Genomic DNA, 24,825 nt, shown 5'->3' with positions numbered 1-24,825 from the left:
AAATCTTTTAATTCACGTCAGAAAATTTGAAAAAAAATAAGATGATTTAATAACTTTATTCAAAAAACAAACTTCGTTTAAATTTTTTTCCCAAAATAAGCGTCTTTGGTTTCAAAGCTAGGCTTGGTATGTAATCGCTTTTACTAATAGCGACCTAATGTTTGACTGGTCAACAAGGTCAAATCACTGTTACTAACAGTGATCTAATGCGTTTGTAAATACAGCAGCTTCTTCCTCCTTTCTCATTTCACTTTGTACCAGCGAAATAAACTACGAAATCTCCCTCTTCTTTCCACCATTAAAATCAACTTCAATCCTTTATTAATCTCATCAAATTTCAAGTTTCTATTACTAATTAGTTCTGTCATCTTTCTACATTCAATTCAGGTACTATTTTTTTGTGTTTTTTTTTTCTTTTTTCAAAAATTAGGGTTCACAAAATCTTCATTAACTTACACATAAATACAGGTTCATAAACTTGCAATTTACTACTTCTTGTTGATCTACAGTTTATTAAGGTACGTTTTTATTATAAATTTTTTTGTTCTTGATGATTTTAAAATGTATGTCTTTTATAATTTACACTTAAACCTTATGAATATGTCAAATGTACTTGTTATTTGCCATGATCTTCTTAATGAGGTTGTTTGTTCATGAATTTAATGTAGAAAACGTTTGAGTTTAATGTAGAGAATGTTTGAATGCAAACCCTAAATTTGAGTTTAATTTAGAGAATGTTTGAATGTAAACCCTAAATTTAATCAATGTAATTATATATGTATATATTTATGAACTTGATGGTGATGTTGATTTTGTACGTATTGTTGTAGAAATGGCTTCATTTCGTGTGACTGTTGTATGTTTTTGGAATGGTTCAATTCGATCAAGTAGTGGCAATGTTAAGTATGTTGGGGGAAGACGTAAACTGCTTGCATGCAACTCAAACATAGACTTGAATGAAATTTAAACATCTTATATGCTCTAAGATTGGCATTGACACTAGAAGAAATACTGTTAATATAAGTTTTAAATATAATATGAGTCGAGAATTGTTAGCTCTTCAGTTGAGGATGAGGAGGCTATAGTATAGATGCAATGTGGGAATATTCAAACTCTACCTCTATTCCTTCTTTAGAGTTTTAAATACATTAGATATAATAATGATGACATATCAAACATCTCCAACCTAGTTCATCTGTTTACCTTTAGTGCAGCACCAATTTCAGATCATCAATCACAACTCTAGCTAGTCATGCTAGCGACTCCGAGTCCCCAATCCCAAAATCTCAAATTGTCAAAGGCATGGGCTAAATAGCCAAATTATACAGATTATTAAAATTTAAGTTTTGTAGGCATCTCAGTTTGAAATAATCTCTCACAATAATAGCAGTTAGTAAAATTTCACCATATATTCTAAAATGGGACGGTTTCACTGTGAAATTATTTCTATTGGACTGACCTGATAAACATTTATCGTCTTAAAGTGATTATTTATAACCTTAAAGTGATCACTAATAATTTTAAAATGATCACTTTTTATAGTTTTAAAGTGATAATTTATAAACTTAAATTGATTGCTTATAATTTTACTATAATCAATTAAAAAGAAAAAAATTATATAGGATGAAATAGTATCATCTAAGAGGAGCTCAAATTTCATTTTTTCTAATTGAAATTAAGAATTTTTGAAATTCTTGAGTGAAAAAAAAAATTAATTGAATAAACGAACCTTTAAACTTTTTCCAAAGTAAGCGTTCAAACCCCAAAGCTGTGCTTTGGAGCTGTTCGCAGTTACTAACTGCGAACAGCATATAAGACAAACTAACTGTTCGCAGTTAGTAACTGCGAACAGTTCAAAAAAAGACAAAATAGCTGTTCGCAGTTACTAACTGCGAACAGAAAAAAAAAATTTTTTTTTTTTTTTTTTAAGGTCAGATAGCTGTTCGCAGTTAGTAACTGCGAACAGCTATTTTGTCTTTATTAAACTGTTCGCAGTTACTAACTGCGAACAGCTAGTTTGTCTTATATGCTGTTCGCAGTTAGTAACTGCGAACAGCTCCAAAGCACAGCTTTGGAGTTTGGACGCTTACTTTTGGAAAATGTTTGAAAGTTAGTTTATTTAATTAATTTTTTTTTTTTTTCACTTAAGAATTTCAAAAATTCTGAAATTAAGAAGTCTAGAGCATTATGTATGGGCTGAGCTATTTTACTCAATCAAACATCAAATAACGAACCCAAGTTAAATATAGTGGATAATGGACCCGGGCTCAAGTTTCAGAACCCAAACCCAATAAAAATCTCAAATTAGGGTTTCTTGACACATTAGGGTTTGGGGTTTATAAATTAATCTTCTTCAACATGTTCCATCATTCTCAAATCGCTATCTATTTCCTCTCCACCTCTAGTTCGTACCTCCAAAACGATTCCCTAATTTCATAAATTATCTGTAATTTGTCTTTTTGATATGAATTTTATTAGCAATGAGGAAAATCTTTAGTGTTCCAGAGATCGGCCTAATTGAAGGTCTTTCAATGACGGCAAACACAACCCTCTAAGAAGTTCTGAGCTTCAAATTCATCGATCATCCATAATTAGGGTTTCGTTAGTTTATCTTTAATTGAAATTTAGGTTTTGTTTTTCTGATATTCAAAAGACGAAATGACGATAGAAATTCATAAGTCTGTCAATCCACTGATCCAATATCTGGTTTGATGACACAGTGAATCCCGACAGGTTCTGATCGTCTTTCTCTTTCAAAAAACCTTTGATTTATGTTTTAACCCTTTTTCAAGATTTAAAGGTATATGATGAATCTCATTTCTAAATGGGTAATTTGCGTCTGAAATATCTTTGATGCTTTTTCACCTTGGAGAACTGATGCCTTTTTCTTATTTAACCCTGTTTTAAATCAAACAGTTAATTTCCAGTTAAATTGCATCTTTTTTGATAAAATTTTTTTAGGGTATTGTATTAATTTAATTGGTATCAACAAGTGGGCAATTGATGAAATTTTGTTTATAAATGGGTAATTTGCGTCTGATATTCATTGATGCTAACTTTTTCTTACAACTGATGCCTACTAATATCTAAATCCTATTCCTTCTAAAAAAACTAATAAAATTGATTATATTTAACTTTAATTGTAGAATATTACTTTTTGAAAATAAATAAGTTGAATAATAAACTGGGTCAATGATGGGTTTTGTACTGAAAATCCTGAAATTATTAATGTTGTATAACAATTGAAAACTGAGATCCCATTTCTTTAAACTAATTTACATATATAAAACTAAATTAGAGATTGCAATGAGGTTAAAACGCTCCCTCTTCTGAGTAAAGTTGAGGAAAATTGCAGGCAGAATCGAACCATAAATACTAGCCACCACTGAGCAATCTCTTTTTATTTAATTTCATCAAATAATTGATAGTAGGAGACTGGAGTGCATCAAATGATGAAATAGGAAAATAATCTTAGGACACCTTCCAACACATCACATTTTTTGTGCTGTGGATGAGAATAAAATTCCGTTCTGATGATGCTCTCTTTCATTTTTGTTAATTTATTAAAAAAAAGAGTAACTAATTAAATTGTAAAAATTTTATGGTTATTTTAATGAAATTTTAAAACAAACAAATTAAATTAGAATGGGCTGAGTTGGAGCGGTCTGAGAATGCGTAGTCTATTGGAGCTTGGTTTTTTTTTATGTGGACTTGAATCGGCCAATTTATTTGGAACCTGGCTTAAACTTTATATGACCCTTTACAGGTTTATTTGTGACAGAAATGCAGCGTTGGAAGATGTCCTAAGATGAATTTGCTACTTCCTTCACTTGACGAACTCTTAGGGATGTGTGTCGGTGTACACAAGTGTGTAGACCGACACGTTCTGAATTGGATTTTGTTCTATAACTATAGGAGTTGAGTCTCATCCCATACGTTAAAAATTAGATTTGATTCAGATCAGATCCGAATTATGGATTCTTTATGTATTTTTTTCTTTCAAAATAATACTCTATATGTGATTTAGAATGTAATTTTAAGGAAAATAATTTTATTCAAGTTCCTCAATCACATGAATTATATAGAGGTTAATGTACTTATGATCCAATTGCAAGTGGTATACAAAGTATTAAATATAATACAAAAATATCAAGTACAGTGCTTAATCATATTGTTGTAAAGTCCAATTAAGCATTAACAAACCTACAATTCTTCCTAATTTCACCGTCTAATCCTGTCAAAACATTAATATTCCCCATCTTAATTATAGATTCTACAAAAGATTCAAAGAAAAACTTTCTATTATTAGCATACGCCCAAACTCTTTGCTGAATATCTCCACCTTGATCTTCCAGTAGCAATACATTATCTGAATGCAACAGTCCTTGTGATTCAACCAAATTTATATAATAATGATTATCAAAATATGTTGGTGTACTAAAATCAAGTGGTGCTATTGCATTATCATTTCCTGTTTTGGGGCATATTGAACTCAATGATTCTTGGTAGTGCGAATATCTATCGTATACATTCTCTTTGAATGTGTTGTCGTAAATTCGTTGTCTAAAGCTCACACACCTTGCTACACCCATCGTATGGCTTCCTGTTATGAATTCACGGGTTTAGTATAATGTGAATGTCAACTAGTTAAGTTGGTAAAGTCGTTCGGTATGTTTTACCTGAAAGCGCAACCAAGTCTTTGGTGTCTAGACCTTGTTGCCTAAAATTGGCAATGAGAGCATCTAGTGATAGATTTGGAGTTGGGATGAATTTGTTGGCATCATCTATGCTAGCTGTTAAAGAGTCTCTTCTACCTAGAGAAACTTCCCATGTGGGTCCACCTCTCTTCATAGGATCAAAAACAATAATAGAGTAACACTTCAATTTCATATTTCCTTTTTAAATTGCTATTCTCTTATTTTGGTTTCGAGTAATAATGAACTATATTAAAATGGTATTTTGATTTTTCTCAAATAATGTGTACTTCTCTCATCTTAAAAGATTGTCATATATATATTTTTTTTTCATGCCACCTCTTATTTTGATAAAATTTCCTTTATGAAAATGTTGAGACAAATTGATATATATTGTAATTACTAAGTGAAGCAAGTAATGTACCAAAACAACGGAGTCACGAGCAGCAATAGTAAGAATGTCGGCACAAGAGACCGTTAAAGGACAAGCATATTCAACTGCTGCCTTAATTTCGTCAATGACTTCAAAACCCTTAAGTGAATTCTTGTTTGGATTAGCATCCTTTTCACTTCGTATGACACCATTGTTGTCTAACAATATTGATCCGTCACATCCCTAAATTAATAATTAATAGGTACAAACCCATAATAAATGACAATTCAATCTTCAATAATATATCAGAGAATCTAGGTTCGAGTCTGCTTATGTCATGTAATATAATTTTAATAATATTGAGCTATGTATCATATAATACACAAATATGGAGTTGAGTTGATTCACTATTCTTGGACTCATCCTATATTAATATCCTGAATTCACCCTACACAGTTAATTATACCAATTTACGTAAAAAAAGGTCAATTAGAAATAGTAATTTCTTCAACTATGTCGGAGTAATTTTGTGTATATCTGACCTCTAAAGTCTAAACCTACATGTAGGCAAAAGTGATCACTTAACAACAGTTGGATAATAAAATGTTACCTGGACAAAACAATCATGAAAATGAAGCCTCAACAATTGAGCAGCTACTCTAGGCTGATTTAATACTTTAGTCTTGACTATATTGCCCACAAGTTCTTCCAATAAAGGGCATGATTCTTTGTAAAAATCAGGAATAAGACCATTTTGGCTTGAAATTCTTATGCTATTAAGAATAACCAAGAGAACTAAAAATAGCTTCATGAAGGCCATCCAATTGTAAGAATGGTAAATTTTGCAATGTTATAAATGTTGAGATAAAATTGATATATACTGTAATTACTTGTAAATATTTTTTCAGATGAAAGTGATTTATGTTTTGTATTATTCTGTATGTCATGTTTGGATATTCAAACCAAATTCTACTGGTTATGGCATTTGCTTTTAGGCTTGGTCTGAAGATGGAGTATGCCACTGTTTTTCTAAGCTTTTTCATATTCATAATAATATTTCGACGCCCACTTTATAGTTTATGTATTCTTGAATCAAAGTTTGATGTAACTAACTTACCAAATCTTTTTAAGTCAAAATGGTCTAAATAGATTTTTTTATTTAATATTTACGATTATAATGGGTTATAGTAAAATAATTCTTTAAATCATTTGTTATAAATGTGAAGTTGTACATAATATTTGCTATTAAGGTTCAATTGAAAATAACTTTTTTATCAATTTTATCAGTAATAAGAGTAAAATTGCTAGATGGTGTGGGGCAAGTGGAAAATATATATATTACTTTTTTTTTTTTTTTTTTTTTTTGTGTCAATTTCCTGTAAAACGAGCTACACTTACTGCTTCTTTTCTTCATTAGCTAGAAATTAGCTTGTAAAGTTTGTGTGTCGTCCGTGCATAAGCATCTGGAGTCAAAATAATGAACTTTCATAAGAGGTAATTGAAGGAAGATGTGGGTAGCTGAGATTATAGGGCAAAAATATGATAACGGTTATCATATAAAGAGAATATCGATTTAGTAAATTTGGAAACTTTTATGATATGGTTGATATGATATAACTTTGTTTTTACGCCATAGCTGAGCAGGACCGGCCCAGGGTAAAAGTATTTATGGGCCCCTAAACTATTGTATATATAGAAAAGTTCGAAACTTAACATTAGTTGAAAACTAAAATTTTTTGAGGCCCTACGCATAGACACGACTAGCACTTGCTTAGGGTCGGCCCTGTGACTGAGATGCGTATGACACCGTTGATGAGAAGACATATGCTTAAGAAATGAATTTGAAATGAAGACATGAGTCATGGATTCATATATATCGAGTATAAAATTAGACAAAATCATTTATGTCAATTTTGATGTGAAGAAAAGAAGCAAAAAAAAAAAAAAAAAAAATTAATTTCAAGCTTAAAAGAAATAACAAGACAAGGTTGACTATAAATAACCCGAATAACATGAATAAATTATGACATGGAAAACTAGAATTTGAAGGAGCATATGCTCATCTGAATCGACTTAATAAAACAATTTTGTTTCACATCAGATAAGATTGATAAAATATAAATATTTATATATTAACAAAAGCTTAATATAAAAGTTTTGATTCACGTTGTTGACCTCATGCATTAGTACGAAGACTTTGACTTTGTTGGCATTTGATCGGCTAACTATTATTATCAGGAAGCAAGGTGCAAAATCAAACTAATTACAATGTCTAAGTAAGAAAGTAAATATTACTAATCAAAATATAGAATATTACCAGACCAAGCTCATTGCAAAAGAATCTCAAATAAAGAACAAACATATTTATTCCACAAGCTCACACAAGTAACACACATTTTACAAAACTGATGCACTCCCTGCTGAGGTACACTATATTCATCTTCTTTCTAAACAAAGAATTTCTATAAATTTCCCTGTACATTTTCTGACTGCTATAAATAGCAACTGCTAATTATATATATAGTTATTTATAATCAACCATTACATGATTATCTCACAATTAATCCACACTTTTAATAAAAGTATATGATAATGATCATGGTAATAAACTTTTCTTGATCAGGATTCAAGAGCCATGAAAAATGCCAGTACAATATGCATTTATCCACAACAAAGATCATTCATTCACCCGAAAAATATCGAATTTTCAACCTTGAATCCCAGGAGATCAATGTATAAATTCAGATGATTGATCTGTCATATTAATTAGTCTTCTCTAAACATTGTTTAATGTTCACCTGCAAGATTTCGGAAACAGATTCATTAGGCAAAATTGTTTCTTCTGTTTGTAAATGTTGCTGATTTAATGAAACGATGATTAGGAAAAATTAATCACCTGTTATTGGGGATAATTATACATGTCATCCTCATCAGGAAAAACTTCAGGATGTATTGCTGCAGTGTTGTAATGAAGAGTCCTTTGAAGCTTTCGAGGGTCTAAAGCTTCAACATCAACTGAGAACGAGGAACTAACAGGGCGATGATCCGATATTTTTATTTCTGATCTTCTGTAGAAATGTTGCTTTATGCCCTTTCCTGACCAGAGTATTCTGTCACACCTGCATACCAGCAGATGAGAATAACATATTCAGCCAACCAACCATATTGACTATGACCTGTAAATATAGGGGTGTTTGGCTAACGTCTGAATGTCGATAGCTAGTATCTGACAGCTAATTACAGTGACTGATTTGACCGACCGACAAATCAGCTGATTTTGAACACGCTATTATAAGCAGCTTGTTCAAAAAAAACTTATTGATAGCAATTGCCAATAAGTATTTTATGCCTAACATCCCCATAATTTTGTTATTATGCATGTTATTTGGAATCTCAAAAGAGTGTGTATTGTAGCAACACATTTTCATTTCAAAAGCATACTTACCATGCTGGTGATCTTCTCTTCTCCCCTTCTTTTGGGTCTTCACCCACATATCTATCCGAATTGATTTCATACTTGTATGTTGGAGGGAAATTGATTATTCCCTCCTTCCATCCATCGAATACACGTCCACTGCGAAGCTCTTTTGTTAACTGTATGAAAATCATGTGCCGCGTTAATACAACTTGAGAAATAAAAGCATCTGATAGGGGATGGAGTACAATAGTATAACATATCATGGCGCTTCAACAAGAGGTTTAAGCTTTTGGGTGTGTTGATTCCTTAACATGGTATTAAAGTAAACATAACAGAAGGTCACCATATATTACTCGATTAGATAGTATGCAATTTGATAGTATCTATTCAGAAGCCTCACCTGATCATTGTTTAGAAGCTCACTCCACTGTTTGTTAGCTACATGCTTTCTGATCTCAGAGTCGGTCATATTGAGACGATAATTCAAATCACCAAACCAAAATATTTGACTGTTTATAGAACAACCACAAAATTATCAGAAACAGTCGTCTCGGTGTAACAACTAGTATTAGTTCAGAGAGAAATGCTTACTCATGAGACGGAATGTTATGAGGTTGGTTATTATCAATGATGGGTGAGAACCGAGTACGTCTAAGGATTTCATGAACATTAGCATTGCGCTTGTGTTGATCTCCATCCTTGTGACCCGATGTAAGATGCGAGCAAACAAAACATAGGCGCGACTGATAGAGCGACATGCTTACAGATATACATCCCTGCAGTACATACGCGTGCACATTATTTACTGGTAATTCGGATTTCAATCAAGCTAAAAAAACATCAGAACAGAAGAACTGACAGATTTTTACCTTGTTTCCCATATAACCCATAAGTCCAACACCAACAGGAAGAACTTTAAGGTTACTTATATGCCTCCTTAACTTCTTCCGAATCCAAACTGATATATATATTCCGACCATCTGCTTGCTGACGATTCTAACATACTTGGGCCTTGCGCGGCTATCTGTGGCAGTCGATAAATTCTCATCTGGTAAACCGAAAAAAGAATCATCTTCTTCTGCAGAAAACCCATCAGAAGCATCATCCGAAGTAGCAGAATCAGCAGACTCTTCAGGTCTGTCGGTCTGTTCGTCAATCAGATTAGCAAAACTCGGGTGAATCCTTTTCAACCCACCATTATTAGGTATCAAGTTAGGATCAAAAACTAAAGGATTATCCAACCAGGAAACTCCGGTTGCCATTCCAGAACTGCTTAGTACGCGCCTCAACTTTTTAGACGAAAGAGCTGGTCTATCTATTCTTCTGTCACTATCTATACCATAAATTCTTTTTGTTAAGGATTTCATTTCTTCACTGTATTTTCCCTTTAGTTTAAGTTCATTGACGTCAAGTTCAAGGTTTGATTTCGGTATAGATTCATCAGTAGGAAACTCGAGTGAAGGAATATGAATATCGTCTACAAGTGCATCGAGAGTTGATGATGTCCTTAAAATCGGAGATGGTGGTGCACTAAAGCTTTTGTAGTCAGCTTCGGATTCAGATGTCTTGTTCAAGGTTTTACGGATTAGTGCTTCCCATTTCGGTATTGGGGTGTTATCCTCTGCTCCTAGTACATTTCCAGCACTTAGAGGGACTACTTCCTGGAAACTGGAGAGCAGGAAACATAATCAAAAACTAAGTTTAGTATACATAAAGTCAATTAACACTTTAATAGACAGCTTTCTTTACAGTGAATACCATGTTCAAATGGAATATGTTTAGTCTGTACATCACTAGAATAAGTTCCTTTGTAAAGAGTAATCTGCACACACCAAATAGAAAACAGAACATGTTTTCTTGCTGATTTGTATTTAGCTGGCTTTATTCCATTTCCATGGAGCTAAAAATAGGATAATTTTCTGGTTTCGTATTGTAATAGATTAGTAAACTGACTTATTAAGCATGTGTACTTGTTTAAGTGACGTTTCAGATAATGTTTGTAATCAATGGTCATTGGAAACTACCGCTTTTGTTATAAAAAAAGAGTAAGGTTGTATAAATTTAAATCATAAATCTTGTTATGAAAAGGTACGGTTGATTAGGAGCTACCTAATGGCATTGGAATAATGAAATTCGGATTCATGTTTAATAGATAAATTACTCACTAACATAAATCAACTGTCGTGCCGAATCTCATCTAGTGGGATTAAGACTTTGACATTATTGTTGTTATAACGGAAAATTCCCTTCTTTCTGGTTGCTTCTTTGCCTAACCCAAGAGCTTTTATTAAAAAAATAACTTGAAAAATGAAAAAAAAAATTGTAAAATTCTAGAACCCACCAAGAATTTGGTGATTTGAAGTCACAAAATCATATATTTAACATCAATTAGTCATTTGGTTACACTTAAGTTACCAGAAAAGTTGTAGATTTCCTGTGAATAAACAATGGGAAGTAACAGTTGAAAAGTAAAGGAAAACATACCCCAATTAAGCAGTAGTACATCAAGTAGTCATGTTTGTTCTCAATTGAAGAATAGATAAATATTGACTTTGATTGTGATCACAGGGACCACAGAGAAGGAGAATATGTGTTTCAATGGGCCACAATCTCTTAGAAAATTAGTAATTAAAAAAAGTCATAACTCACCCAATAATGTAGATATCTGTTGGTTCCTCCATGCAAAGCCAGTCATCTATTTCTAGACCTTGAGATGGTGGTCTACCAGCCACATTCCATGTTCCTATTGTCACTCTGCATATACAAAAACTCTATTGTTAGCACTTACCATAAACTCAAATGATATGTTATATCATCTATCACGCTCACTCCACTTAAAATAGAGGTTGATGGAGTTCGACTTATAACCTCCTGTTACGTGGGCTTGTAGTTGTGGTTGTAGCACTAGAATATGTTATATACTTTATCCGTAACCAGTTGATGTGAAATCTTGTTACCGATAGAAAAGATGTGAAGCACAAGAAAGTCCTGTCTTGGGTAGAAAACATGTGTGGATTTGTCTTTCCTTGCACTACAATATGTACAAAATTCTTAAATGAGACGGTCTCATTGGTGAGACTATCTCTATTGGGTTGACCTATGTATATTTAGTTTACTAAAGTGATCACTTATAATTTTAAAATGATTAATTAGAAAAATGAGTTAATACATGGGTCTGTTTTATAGAAGTTAAGTTGATATATATGTATTTCAGATAGGAACATACATAACATCAGTAAACTTACGAGCTAACCTCACATCTTTAGTTTTTATGTACTGAACTCGCAGGGTTTCAGAAATTCCTCTTCTGTGTCTTAGCTGATTACATTCTGCAGGTTTGTCTGTACAAATATGACATAAAAAATGATCAGAACATTCACTTAACATAACAGAAAACCATAGTTTAAGGATCAAAAGTACTATGTATCAGCTTAAATTTCCATATTTAGCTATGCTGTTAGATGGATTTCAGGTTTAATTTCCTGCTAAACTCATCATAAGCTAAACTACACAAGTCAAACAACCATCAATCTGAATGGTGTAAATAAAACTTGTTGGTCTGATGGAAATATTTCTATTTTGGGTATGAACAACGGGACTGAAATTCAGGGGTGGTTTTGAGTATATATGTCAAATTAGAATGGACTTATTGTAAATCTCAGTATATTATCGGGAAAACACGAGGTGCTCACGCTCTATAGCCAAAAAAATATCATCCCGAAACCATGCAGTAATGAGAGGCACAGCTCTAATGACATATAAAGTGTGCACATCATCAATAATCTATCGATGTGGGACAAATAACAACACATGCAGTGTTTGATCGCACACGGCCTTTGAAATTTAGACTTATTTTTTGAGATTAGTCCCATTGTTCACACCAGAAAAAGGATAATTTTTTTTTTAAAGTAATTGGTACTAAAAACAGCTAGAAAATCAGTTATTGCCTGAAATCTGATTTGTGGACATGGATTTGATCTCTTGAGTAATTTGGAAACGATCCTCAGCATCGTTGAGTTTGGAATCCTTACAAGATAATGCTGAAAGAGTTTCCAAAACAGGAAAGAAAAACCAACCAACCAAAAAACAAAACAAACTAAATTTAAAAATTCATAAGAGAAGAACAACTCGTTAAATCATCAAAACAAAAAACTACACACCATCATCTTCACTCTCAGTCTCCGTATCAAAATCATCCTCGCTAAATTCATACTCCTTAGGCTTAATATTTAGCCATTTCTTCATCACTAATGATGGCCAAAATGCCTATGCATCAAAATTAAAACAAACAAGTTTACCTTAAAACAATTGTACCAACACAATCGAACTAGCTAGCTATCAGCTCATAGAGTATATAACATATCTACATGTTTTAACTGTCAAAATTCTTAGATTTGGTATCAGAACTCACGCAACCAACTCAACCAAAAACAGCAGAATATGTTATATACTGTATGATCAACTTTGATCAAAATCCACCCAAGAAGCTAAAAACATACCTCAGAACGCCTTCCTCTTCGAGTAGTTCTCATTTTAGTTACTTTCAATCTATTAGTGAAAATATGAAGTATTTGTGGGATAAAACAGTTTTAAGGAAGAAAATAAAAAGGATTATGGAAGAATATAAAGTAAATAGGGTTCATACATACATTTTTCGAGGAAGATACACACTAAAAAACAAGGAACTAAGAGACATTTAGCAAGCTTGGTGCATTAAGATGAATGTGCGGGACAGAGAGAGTCGTAGTATTAGTTTCAAGTTGCAACCCAAAATATTATTATGACAAAATGGTCCTCTCTTCTACGTTTTGAATTATGACCAGACATATATATAAAGCTTAAAAGATGAAATATATGATAAAAGGATATTTAATAATTAAAAATGATGATTTTTCATATCAATATTGTTATGTCATTTTCAATTAACTAAGACTTCACCAGGGCTATATCAGTTGGCGCATATTGTAACCATTGCTTTCTTTAATTTGGTGGGTTTATTAGTTGGACATCTCCTCTTGTCACTCTGTTCGTATCAAAATTTAATTACTCTATTTGTTTCTCATATTTTCATCTGTTGTAAAATAAGTGAAATTTAATAGAAGAGCTATTTTTTTGAGAGACTGTGTATTAGTGAGATCCTAAAAATAAGGAGTCCATATGTTAATAATTGTATTAATTGGATTATTTATCCCGTGTATGAAGAACGTCACACACAAGAATTTGTGTTAGTGAAAAGAGAAATTGGGTTGAAAATTGAGACAAAAAAACAAGTAGAGGTTACAATTGATTAGTTAAGATGGGGAGAGAGTATAAGTTTGTGGATGATATTCAAAGAAAAAGAATATGATCTTTGGAAAAAATTAAAAAGAGTGCAAAATTAATAAGACAAATTAAAATAGAAAATGATCCAAAATAAGAGGGAGGATATTTATAAAATTTTTTTTTATAATCTAATCGTTAATCAATCGTTATTATATATAGTCAAACATGTATATTATAGGTTGCTATTATAGCCAAAAAATTAAGTTAATGGTAAAAAATTAAATTTAAGTTAATAGATTGCTCCTAGTAATTAGAAATCAAATCGGACCCTTAATTTATATTAGAAATCAAATTGAAACTTAATTTATGATTTGGACGGAGGTAAAGTTTAATGTAAATTTATTTTATTAAAAAAAAACTTGAGGGAGCACTCAACATTCAAAATAAGGAAATCTAACTAATACCAAAAAAAAATGATGAACAATGTTTTTATTTAAATGCCACCACTGAATAAAATATCTAATGAAAGGGACTTTCAAGAAACGTTAAACCTCTAACCCATTAGAACACAAGCAATGGAAATTGCATAACCAATACGATTGTATGTATAAATATACATGGATAAAAAAGTATTTTTATATACATTACAATTATTTAAGATATATGCTAATGTTAGACCAATGGTTAAAATAAATAAATTAATTAATCACATAATTGCAGATGGATTATTGATAAAAGACAACATACCGTTATGTACAAAGCCTTAAATGACCCACTAATCAAATTAAAAAATCTTGATAATTAACTGTATATTACCAAACCTAACCATAGGTCTAAGGATTAAAATATACTAACTAATAATATTATAACCCAAGGTCAATATATCATGGGAAATAAAATATAAAATTGAAGGTTTTTTAATAATGAAAGGGGAAATCTACTACCAACTCTAGGTTTTTTTAGCGACTCTTTTGAGAGATTATCTCTTTGAAAGACGTATTTCAAATCTGACTCATTAAAGATTAATACGTACTTACCGTATTCGTAATGCCTACTTATATTATCTTTAATGTTTATTTACCGTATCCTTAATGTCTACTCTCAATATCTTAAATGTCTACGTACGTCATTTTTAATGTCTACTTACAATATTCTCAAAAAATACAGACCGACTTAATTAGAGATAATTTCTAAAAAGAATGTCTCTCACCGGGATTTTTGTTTTTTTTGATGTAAGCATTGAATGAAAGGGAGGTAAAAGCTTTATTTAGGTAAAAACAAACGCATAATGCTCCCTCCATTTCAAACTAATACTAGTAGTGTTTTCTAGTGTGTCATTTGTTGTGGTTTGAGACTAGTCCTGGTTGAATTGAGGATGTTGTTTTCGCTGATTTTTAATTTATTTGAGTTCAATTTGCTATTAAGAAAATACTAGTAGTCTTTAAATCTTGTAATCAAAGCATTTGTGTCATCTTATTTTTAATAATTTTATATTTCTCCTTTTAATTTAAGGAAAATGTTATTTTTAATGTTTAATGAGCTAAAAATGAAAAATATAATAGTGACTATACATGACCAAACACTTCTCAATTCAATGTCATTAAACTTTATAAGTAATGCTTATATATATTTCATCTATTTGTTTTAATGAATACACTTGAATATAGTAAACATTATCATCATCATCATCCTACCCGGTGTATTCCACTCATAAAAAAACTATGGACAAGATCTGGGGAGGGAAGGACGACGACAACTCATACCCATAAAGGAGAGCGCGACCAAAAGAATATAGTAAACATTATACAAATCTCATTTCATCTTATTTTACAATTTTTTAGAATTGTGTAAAGAAAAACATTTTCATATGTTTGAAACGTCTTAATGCATATTTTTATTATATTAACTATTAATTATGTTTATTATGTACATTTGAAGATATATATGTTAAATAGCGCATTGAATAACATAAAAAGTGAAAGTGTAGTCATTTTTCTCGTATATAGTTTTTAATTTTTTTACTTAATAGAATTTAGTTTTCACTTGTTTAATAGGTTGTTCACTTTAAGGGGAAGACAACAAAATCTTAATTAGACTCATTTTCTTCCTTCACAAGTTATTTTCAATCATTATTAATTAAGGTTGTGTAATAATTTTTTCATTATGTAAAAATTTGTACAATATTTTTAAAAGTTAAGAGTGGTTAATTTCACCCTATTTGGGTGACTAAAAATAAATTGACACTCTCAAAAGATTAAAAAAATGGAGTGGCTAAAGTAATTGGTTTTTTTGTTTTATTCTTATTATTTATTTCTATTTTTGGTGGGGAAATTAAAAAAAGTGAATAATGCACAAGAGGTTAGAAAAAGGGGACCCGTGAAGGAGAGAAGTGGGGCCAATGAAGCGCACATTATGTGGAGCAGTATATTGTCTAAGTGGAAGATGATGAAGGAACTAACCGACTCTATACAATTTGATGTCAGTCCAATTAAGCCCACCCATATTTTTGGTTTTTCCCTCTTTGTTTAAAATTAAAAGGAATAATGGGTTAAGTTTAATTTTTATTAAATCTTGTGAATTACTCCTAATAATTTGAGACTTTAATTTAGATTTGAATACTTAATATTTTTATAGGATTTAGATTCGTACTTAGAATTATATAGTCATTTACTAAGACTTTTAGTAATCATCAAAAAATCTAAATTTTTTACTTTATACCTTTTTATTAACTTTATATGATGTTTAAAAATAAAGACAATCAATAGTATAATACAATTTTAGTTAAATATTCTTCATTTAAAAAATATAAATGATAAATGATAAATGATAAATGATAATATGCGTAATCAAACTAGTTAATAGTTGAAGAGGTTATACACTAAATTGGTTGAATAAAATAAATTTAAAATTTGCTGTGGATTTACTAAATTAGGGTATATTCAAGCAACAAGTCTTCTATGAAACAGTCTCATTGTGAGACGCGTTCATAAAAAAAGCTCATTATTAAAAAAACATTAGAAAAATGAAATTTGAATTCGTATAAGAAGCAGTTTTTTTAAAAAATAATTTAGACTGACCCAATTAAAATTGTCTCATGTTGAAACGATCTCAATAAAAAATTAGTGATACTCAAGTGTTATTCTTGTGCCTTTTCTTGGTCAATGTCAATTAATAAATCACGGTAATTTTTTAGGGTTTGATTGTCCCAGCTTTAGCATACTTTTTCACTTAAACGTGAGATGATCGTAGTCCTAGTTAATTAGTTGATGTCAAATTACAGCTAGTCTCTTTGAGAGACATATCTCAAGTCTGCTCATTAAAGATTAATGTTTATGCACCGTATTTTTAATGCCTATTTATATTATTTTTAATGCTTATCTACGATATCTTTGATGCCTACTTTTAATATTTTAAATGGTTACTTACATTATTCTTAATGTCTACTTACAATATCTTAAAATATATATAATGGATCGACCTAATTATAAATGATCTTTCACAAGAATTTGTGGTCAAATTAAGGCACAAATCTTCATGTGGATCTAAAGGGTTTCATCCTAGAAAATCTTAAAGTTGTTCTATAAAATTAAAATATTATTTAGTCATCATAATAAATAAAGTGATTTAGTGATTAAGAGTAGATTTGTTTGGTAAATGACTATTACGAATTGGTTTGACTAGTTAGACGCATTAGTGGATAAGTCAGCTATATATATTTAAATTAATTTTTTATGGAGATGTTTCAGTGGTTGATAGACACTACAATATAATATATTTTTAGTGAAATATACTTAGTGACATTTAATTTAAATGTCAGTATTTTAAATTTCTAATAGTATATAAAGTGACTTTAATAACTTTCATTGGACCCTTTAACGGCATAATAAAAAATCATACTAAAATTTTTCGCGGCATAATCTAGTGACATTTCTCATAATTGTCACTATAAGCTATAGTAACAATTACATATGTCACAAAAAAGCCAAATAAAGTATCATTAAATCACTTTATAGTGGAATTCAAAATAAAAACTAAAAATTATAACATTAAAAATATAAATTATTGACATATTTTTTTAATATCACTAAACATATGCCACTAAATTTTGTTATAGTGAAATCAAATTTTTAAATAGATACTCCATGTGTTTCAACAAATTTGCCCCAAGTATATAATTGGTTAAATCAAGAAAAGTGATATATGTGTGGTTAAAGAGCGGTGTATATTTAATGGTGAGGGAGTGAAATGTAAATATGTAATGAAAATGATAAGTTAAATATGTGGATTTAATGATAGATTATTTTGTAAGCTGAAATGGATTTGTTCACTTAAAATTTTTTTGGGTTATTATATATAAGTAAAATGTTTTATAACTATTACACTTACGGTCCATTTGGTTGATGATAATGAAGTAATGGGAATGAAATGTTGTAATGACAATAGTAATGAAGGAATGAATATGAGAATTGGTAATGAAGATTCTTTTGTTTGGTGTGCATGACTAAAGAATGATAATGGAAGATAATATTCCATTGATTGCATTTGGTTGTTAGTAATAAAAAATGGTAATGACTCTTAGTTTTATTATTGTATATTTGTATCTAAAAGCATTATTGTATCTAAATTATTCTATCTAATGATTCTTTTTTTAATAATAATATTTTTTTGGATAATTACATACATTACCTTTTTTTTCTTCATTATTTTCTTTCTTCAGCTCGAAACAACATTACCTTATTTTATTTACCACAGTAATACTTCATTACCATTACAGCCTAATACCAGGTTGTTTGATGGTAATAAAAATGGCCATTTTTGATAATTTCATTACCTTATTTTATTACCATCCATTACCATTGAAGGCATCCAAACAACCAAATTTTTTATTACTTAATTTTATTATTATTACCACCCTCTAATACCATGTACCAAACAGACCGTAAAAAGACGCGGTTCGTTGGTTATGAGTAATAAAGTTTTTGAGCTAAAGATTATGAGTTAGAATTTTGACCCCTTAATATTACTATTGAATAATAATTGTGATATCTATAACTTATGGTTCAACGTCCTCTAATCAAAGAAAATGTGTGATTCATAACAAAAAAAAAAAGAAGTAATATTATAATAAGAAAGACTAAAAACACAAATTCTTGTAAAAAAAATATCTTTCATTGGACCAGCTCATAAAAAATATACTCGCTAGGTTTTAAAGATATCGTAAGTAGACATTAAAGATGCGATAGATAGGTATTAAAAATAATATAAATAGACATTACAAATACAATAATTAAGCAATAAACGTCCCAGAAAGACGATCTCTCAAAAATCAACTGTTAAAAAAATATTGTAAATTTGGTGGAGAATTACTTTTAGCTTTGGCTGCTCCAGCCTACAAGTAATGTGTTATGTGTAGTAGTAGACTTACTAGTAGCGTGCAATGACTGTCCATTAAAAAGGGACTACGTAATTGAAACTTGAGAAGGGGTAGGTTTTGGATAGAATTTAATAGCTGGAGAACAATCTGGATACTACGACTGCCAACTACCACTACTTGAGTTCTGCATGGATCGGGCCGGATCCAATTTACGGATTTGGTTTATTTGAATTCATTTTCTATTTTTACAATTAGGATATTATTTGATAATCTTTGTTATATATATGAAAGATCGCTGGTTTGTTTAATATGTTTACCAATGAGTAATGATAATATGAATTAATTAATTGTATGAGAATTATTACCCTATGCATATTAATCTGTATTATTTTACTTTACCTTATTTACGAACAAAATTTTATCTTTAAAAGCCATTAATATTAATATATAATTACAAATATATCAAATGAGATTTTATTAGATTCATCTTAATATTTAATTTAATAATATCAATAATATATACTCCTATTAACTATAAAATAATTTGAAATAATGACGGTGAAAATAAATTATAAATTGTGAGAGTTCAAATAAAATCATCCAAATAATATTATTAATCAAGTTAAGGCTGGGCAGCTTCTTTGTGTACTTGGTAAATCCAACTCACCTAACAATCTACCAACGCCCCAAGATAATGGGCATTAACAATAGTGAACTTATAGAATATATGTTTGAATTGTTGCACCACGACAAATCAGTCTCGACTTTGTTAACTCTTGTATGTTGAGTTTCTAAATAATTATGTTTTTGATAATGTGTAGCATGATTAATAATCAACAATTATTATAAATCAACTATAAATTATATTTGTTTATCTATAGATAATAAAAATATAAGAATTAAATTTCTGTCACAAAAGTAAAATAATAAAAGAAAAAGTTAATCTGTAATCATTAGATCAACTTAAAATGTTTTATGAAGACTATTATTAAATTTGTGTATTAAATAATAAACTATTTAAAACAATTAATTTTAATGTACAAATAAAACCAACACGCTTAGCAGCATCATGCAACTTATTTTTGATTCTTAGTTATTTATTTGATGGCGTATTATTCATACTAAATAAATAAAGATCTTTCCAATTAAGTTTTTAAGTCAAAATCAAATATTTCAATAAAAAAATATTCAAAAAAATGTTTGATTTTGTACATAATACTTAGAGTAACAAATTATTTTTAATTCTTAGTTATTATTTGATATTATTGAAACTAAATAAATAAATATTTCAAACCAACTAGCTAGATACCAATATCTTTGCTAAGCTGTCTTTCAATAATAGTAAATTTATTTTTATCTAATAATTAAATAACTTTGTTATGGTTGTCCCTGTTAAAAATGATTCACTCTATTTGGCGCAATAATTCTTAGCTACACGTGTGAAAACTTGAATAGTGCGTGCGAAAGGAGCATGAGTTTACATGCAAGCTTGAAAGTGAAAGATTATACGTGGGGAAGACAAAAAAAGAAGATGAAAATACAGTTGTACACCAAAACAAGAGTAATACTTGTCCTAGTTGGATTTTATCTTGTTTCTCTAAATTTTCTACATGCTTTTAGATTTTTAAAGATATTTTAGCTCTATTGACAAATTATTTATTGGATGAAGCTAAGATTAAAAGTGCAAATACACCAACATTTTTTTTATGAAAAATTATCTTTGTTGCTAAATAATAAGTAAACTTATTGTAAATAATTAACAAATGAGCATTTTTTATATATGACTCTTGGTAAAAACTAAAAAAAAATCTATCATTTATTATTGACTTTTTTTAAACAGAATAAGCTGATGAAAAGTAAAAACTAAAATTTTTATGAGCTTAATTAATTACTTTTTTATTCACAAATTTATCTTTAACTTATTTTAAGTTTAATCTTTTTTTCATCATATTTATAGCTATCGGTCTATCACATTTTCTGTTTATTTATTGCTTATAACTTAAATTTGAATCATTTAGAAAAATATAAACTTAATCTTTTATTTGAAAAGATCTCAACCAACAACCAACAATCATCAATCATCAATTATTTTGAAAATATACATGAAGTATAATCTTGCAAGGCTATGTAACAAAATACTTTTAAAAATTAACAAAATTCTATTAAACATTAACTTATAAATAATCTAATACACCCTCTTATTCTAAATATATGTTTCATTTGATAATGTATCAATTTCAAAAAAAATAGAGAGATCACATAATATTACACATTGGAAGAGTGAGGAATTAGTAAGATAAAAAAATGATAATTTAATGATAAATGTATAAATAGTTAGATTCTACTACTATAAGACTATAAATAAGAGAAAATATTATCAAATTAAGAATACTGCAACAAATTTAACTTTCGCGATATTGAATTTAATGGCATGAAAAAATGTCATTGATTATATTTTTAGTGTAATAATTGTTGGTTTTTATTTTAAGTTTCACTATAAAGTGATTTATAGTAACACTTTATTTCGCCTTTAGTGGCATATTTAATTGTTAACATAATCTATAGTAACATTTATAAGAAATGTCACTGGATCTTATGTTATGAAAAACTTTAGTATAATTTTTCATTATGTTGTTAAAAAGTCTAATAAATGTCACTAAATCCATTAAATATACTATTAGATGTTTGAAGTAGTGACATTTAAATTAAATGTCGCTAAATATATCCCACTAAATACAAATCATATTGTAGTGAAAATACTTCATCTGTCTCATTCATTTTGCATCAATTATCATTTTTATCCATCTTACTCATTTTGCATTATTTGATTTTTCTATTAATAATTATATTAAAAAAATAAACATTTAATTAAAAAAAAATTACAATTATATGATAAAGTACTACAAGTTGTACTAAACGTTGAATACTAGTCATGACACACAAGTCCTTTTCATGTACCAATAACTCTTGTCAACTCCCATATGTTAATAAATAAATAGTACACGTAAAGAGAAGGCCGCCAAAAATAGTTATTCATCATCAAAATAAAAGCTGGATAGCAATAGCATATAGGTCTAGGGCTGTTCAATTTCAAGTATGCGACCAAACTTCTTTTATTGGGCCAAAATATTTGGTCGGTTTCAACTTGGATTAGGGTTTCTAAATTCGGGTCAATTTCGACGTACACTAATATAAATGTGAGGGTTTTTTTGTTTTTGGTTGTTGTTCCTTCTACATACATTTACAAAACTTGTTGCAATAATCGCCATAGTTATGAACATATATACACCAATTTTAGTAATTTAATCTATAAACAGATTGTGCTAAAATATCGATAAACGTATTGATAGACTAATACTGATATATTTTAGAGCATTAATCATCAACATACACTAAAATTAGTTTTCGGTTTTTGTATCATTGATTTTATTGAATTAAACTTATTTCAACAAAAAATTTACTTATATTGATGAATATACTAGTAAGGTATAGAGAATAGGGCATAAAGATTGATTAATGCATGGATAGATTAGTACATAATATATTTTGAGGTTTCAACTATCAACATAAACTCTTTTTTCAATAGATTCATTAACAATTGTAGCCCCAGAATATCATGTCTACTTTATTAACACATACTCTTTAAAAACAAATGTGGTTCAACAATAAATAATCCTTGACATGATATTAGGAAAATATTATGTCAATATTTTCCTGATACATGACATGCTAAAAAATATAAAATTCGAGAAAATATTAATTTTAGTCAAACTTATTTTTTCTTGCTTGTAATATTGGCTTTTACTTAACAAATTAAACAATTTGAAACTTACTCCATCTTAATTTAATTTACTTTAAAATCTAGTAGAATATTTCTAAATAGCAGAAACATAGGGTTTGTTCTATATGTTTAATTTTGGGAAAATTAAGATTACATAAGGTCTAATAAATCCAAATTAATGGCAATTACTTGAATTTCTCTCAAATATATACCTTTGTTCCATTTGATTTGCTATACAACACCCCATATTAAATTTTAATAATCAATTTGTACACATTTTTTAAATTATTATAAATTACAATATAGCAAATTTATTATGACAGATGATTACTGAAATTCAAGAATTGAGTACTAAAATTCAACATTCTTGTCATTATATTGTAATTTTGTTGAGTAAAGATAATAATAAACTAGGCTACATTGTTGTTGATGCATTTCAAATTTAACATAATACAAAATCTGACTAAAATTATCGATCCCCAAAAGTCCACATAAAATACATTGGTACAATGACAAACATAAATGGATCATGTCTAAGCTGGGCAGCAATATCTTATAATCCTTTTCACGGAAACATTTGAAATAATCGAAAATCTGTTTATGGTAAATCTCTAATTTAAATTTTTTGTATAAAAGATTTTTTTTTGTTTTGTTTTAATCTCTATGGTAACTCTTTAATTATAATTGGTTGATGATTTTTTATGTGTACAAATATCTCATCCTTAAATATCCTGCACTTATAGAGAATATTTGATAATTAATTGGTAATTATTAGTGGATTCAGTTGATTTTTTAACAGATTGATAATATTGATTGATTGAATTATTGTCAATTGTTATGATAGTCTTATGAGTCAACTTTTAATTCAGAAGAATTGTAAAATTAATTTTTGAATGTTGACTGTTTGTTAGAGAAAAAATAGTTCAATAAACCTAAAATCATTGAAAAAATTTATTGAGAGCCATATTTTCATTTTAATTACGCAACCATTTTGATTTGGTTAAAAGTGATTTGCTAATCAAGTTGTTATGTTCTTTAACAAACTTATATATAAGTTGGCTAAGAGAGGGCAATTACCAAACAAAACTATAACCACATTAGGGCTTAATATACAGAGGTCTTAGAATACTATAAAAAATATTTAGCACTTTAATCTTAAGTATATTAGTTATATTAATATTAATATTAACTAGTAATCGAAAAGGACGTGATGCTTTTGTAATCTCAATAATATTTTAAATATAAATTTCAATTTTTTTTAAAAATTATTGAATATTTATTATGTGTACTTAACTTATCTCTTTTGGATTAATTTTGCATTAATGAATGAATATTTTTTCTAGATAACATCATCTAAGAAAATAAAAAAAAAATGAAAATAGCCTAAAAAAGTTTTTTTTTTTTTTTTTGTCCTGCCCTGGTTAAGTGGTTATATATAAAAAGGAAAAGTCTTAAATCACACATTAATTTTAATCCATAACAATGTCTAATCAACTAGAAATAGCCTTTATTATAAGTCAATAAGTAGATAGATATCTAACTAACTATAGCTTCAATTTTATGGTCACAATTGCAAGTTTCCACATCATTGTTTACTAATTCTTCATTATTAAAAGTAAGATATAATGGGCTTAATTTCTCTTCATGTGTGGATGATTGGCTATTAAAGAAGCGGAGATTTCTAATTGCATCCCAAGTAGAAGTATATAGAAGTATTCGTCAAGTACTAGTATTCCTTTAGAACTTAGGATCTTAATTCTAGCTTCTTATCATTGTCTAGATTTGACATAGGTTATGATTAAATGAGGGTCTTGGCTACAGCAACCAACTTGTCGAGTGTTTACTTGCATGCACCGATAATTAATAATTTATTGATAAATAATTAATTATATACGTTTAATAGGTACTGAGTGAATAATAAAT

At 29.1% G+C, this 24,825-nt stretch overlaps 2 protein-coding genes and 6 non-coding genes across 9 annotated transcripts; 6 read left to right on the top strand and 2 right to left on the bottom strand.

Moving 5' to 3' along the window:
- The first annotated feature begins 2,475 nt into the window (after positions 1 to 2,475).
- On the top strand, positions 2,476 to 2,569 carry LOC130802007 (small nucleolar RNA U61). Its single transcript, XR_009039726.1, has one exon. It is a non-coding gene; the product is annotated as a small nucleolar RNA U61 (small nucleolar RNA).
- Positions 2,570 to 2,653: 84 nt separating this feature from the next.
- On the top strand, positions 2,654 to 2,744 carry LOC130802008 (small nucleolar RNA snoR14). Its single transcript, XR_009039727.1, has one exon. It is a non-coding gene; the product is annotated as a small nucleolar RNA snoR14 (small nucleolar RNA).
- Positions 2,745 to 2,795: 51 nt separating this feature from the next.
- LOC130802004 (small nucleolar RNA Z101) lies at positions 2,796 to 2,886 on the top strand. Its single transcript, XR_009039723.1, has one exon. It is a non-coding gene; the product is annotated as a small nucleolar RNA Z101 (small nucleolar RNA).
- Positions 2,887 to 2,991: 105 nt separating this feature from the next.
- On the top strand, positions 2,992 to 3,081 carry LOC130802005 (small nucleolar RNA Z101). Its single transcript, XR_009039724.1, has one exon. It is a non-coding gene; the product is annotated as a small nucleolar RNA Z101 (small nucleolar RNA).
- A 215-nt stretch (positions 3,082 to 3,296) lies between these two features.
- LOC130801982 (small nucleolar RNA R30/Z108) lies at positions 3,297 to 3,393 on the top strand. The gene has a single exon (XR_009039701.1). It is a non-coding gene; the product is annotated as a small nucleolar RNA R30/Z108 (small nucleolar RNA).
- Positions 3,394 to 3,441: 48 nt separating this feature from the next.
- On the top strand, positions 3,442 to 3,541 carry LOC130802003 (small nucleolar RNA snoR31/Z110/Z27). The gene has a single exon (XR_009039722.1). It is a non-coding gene; the product is annotated as a small nucleolar RNA snoR31/Z110/Z27 (small nucleolar RNA).
- Positions 3,542 to 4,080: 539 nt separating this feature from the next.
- On the bottom strand, positions 4,081 to 5,887 carry LOC130800732 (peroxidase 20). The gene is made up of 4 exons (XM_057664341.1): positions 5,678 to 5,887; positions 5,119 to 5,310; positions 4,680 to 4,845; positions 4,081 to 4,603 (listed from the first exon to the last, which is right to left on the bottom strand). The coding sequence occupies exons 1-4, from the start codon at positions 5,885 to 5,887 to the stop codon at positions 4,188 to 4,190; spliced, it is 984 nt and encodes a 327-aa protein (XP_057520324.1). The 3' UTR covers positions 4,081 to 4,187.
- Positions 5,888 to 7,410: 1,523 nt separating this feature from the next.
- Positions 7,411 to 13,296, bottom strand: LOC130800731 (type I inositol polyphosphate 5-phosphatase 2). Of its 2 annotated transcripts, XM_057664338.1 has the most exons (11): positions 12,985 to 13,296; positions 12,646 to 12,751; positions 12,433 to 12,525; positions 11,739 to 11,826; positions 11,135 to 11,239; positions 9,355 to 10,153; positions 9,077 to 9,261; positions 8,886 to 8,994; positions 8,513 to 8,661; positions 7,964 to 8,186; positions 7,411 to 7,865 (listed from the first exon to the last, which is right to left on the bottom strand). In XM_057664338.1, exons 1-10 carry the CDS (start codon positions 13,015 to 13,017, stop codon positions 7,967 to 7,969), a joined length of 1,887 nt encoding a protein of 628 aa, XP_057520321.1. In that variant the 5' UTR covers positions 13,018 to 13,296; the 3' UTR covers positions 7,411 to 7,865; positions 7,964 to 7,966. The 2 variants fall into 2 exon arrangements, with proteins under 2 accessions (XP_057520321.1, XP_057520322.1); XM_057664339.1 differs by lacking the exon at positions 12,433 to 12,525.
- Between the last annotated feature and the right edge of the window lie 11,529 nt (positions 13,297 to 24,825).

Source organism: Amaranthus tricolor, chromosome 15 (genome assembly GCF_026212465.1).
Source record: "Amaranthus tricolor cultivar Red isolate AtriRed21 chromosome 15, ASM2621246v1, whole genome shotgun sequence".
Classification (NCBI taxonomy): domain Eukaryota; kingdom Viridiplantae; phylum Streptophyta; class Magnoliopsida; order Caryophyllales; family Amaranthaceae; genus Amaranthus; species Amaranthus tricolor.
Note: the sequence above shows the minus strand (reverse complement) of the source record. Positions and strands in the feature narration are given on the sequence as shown.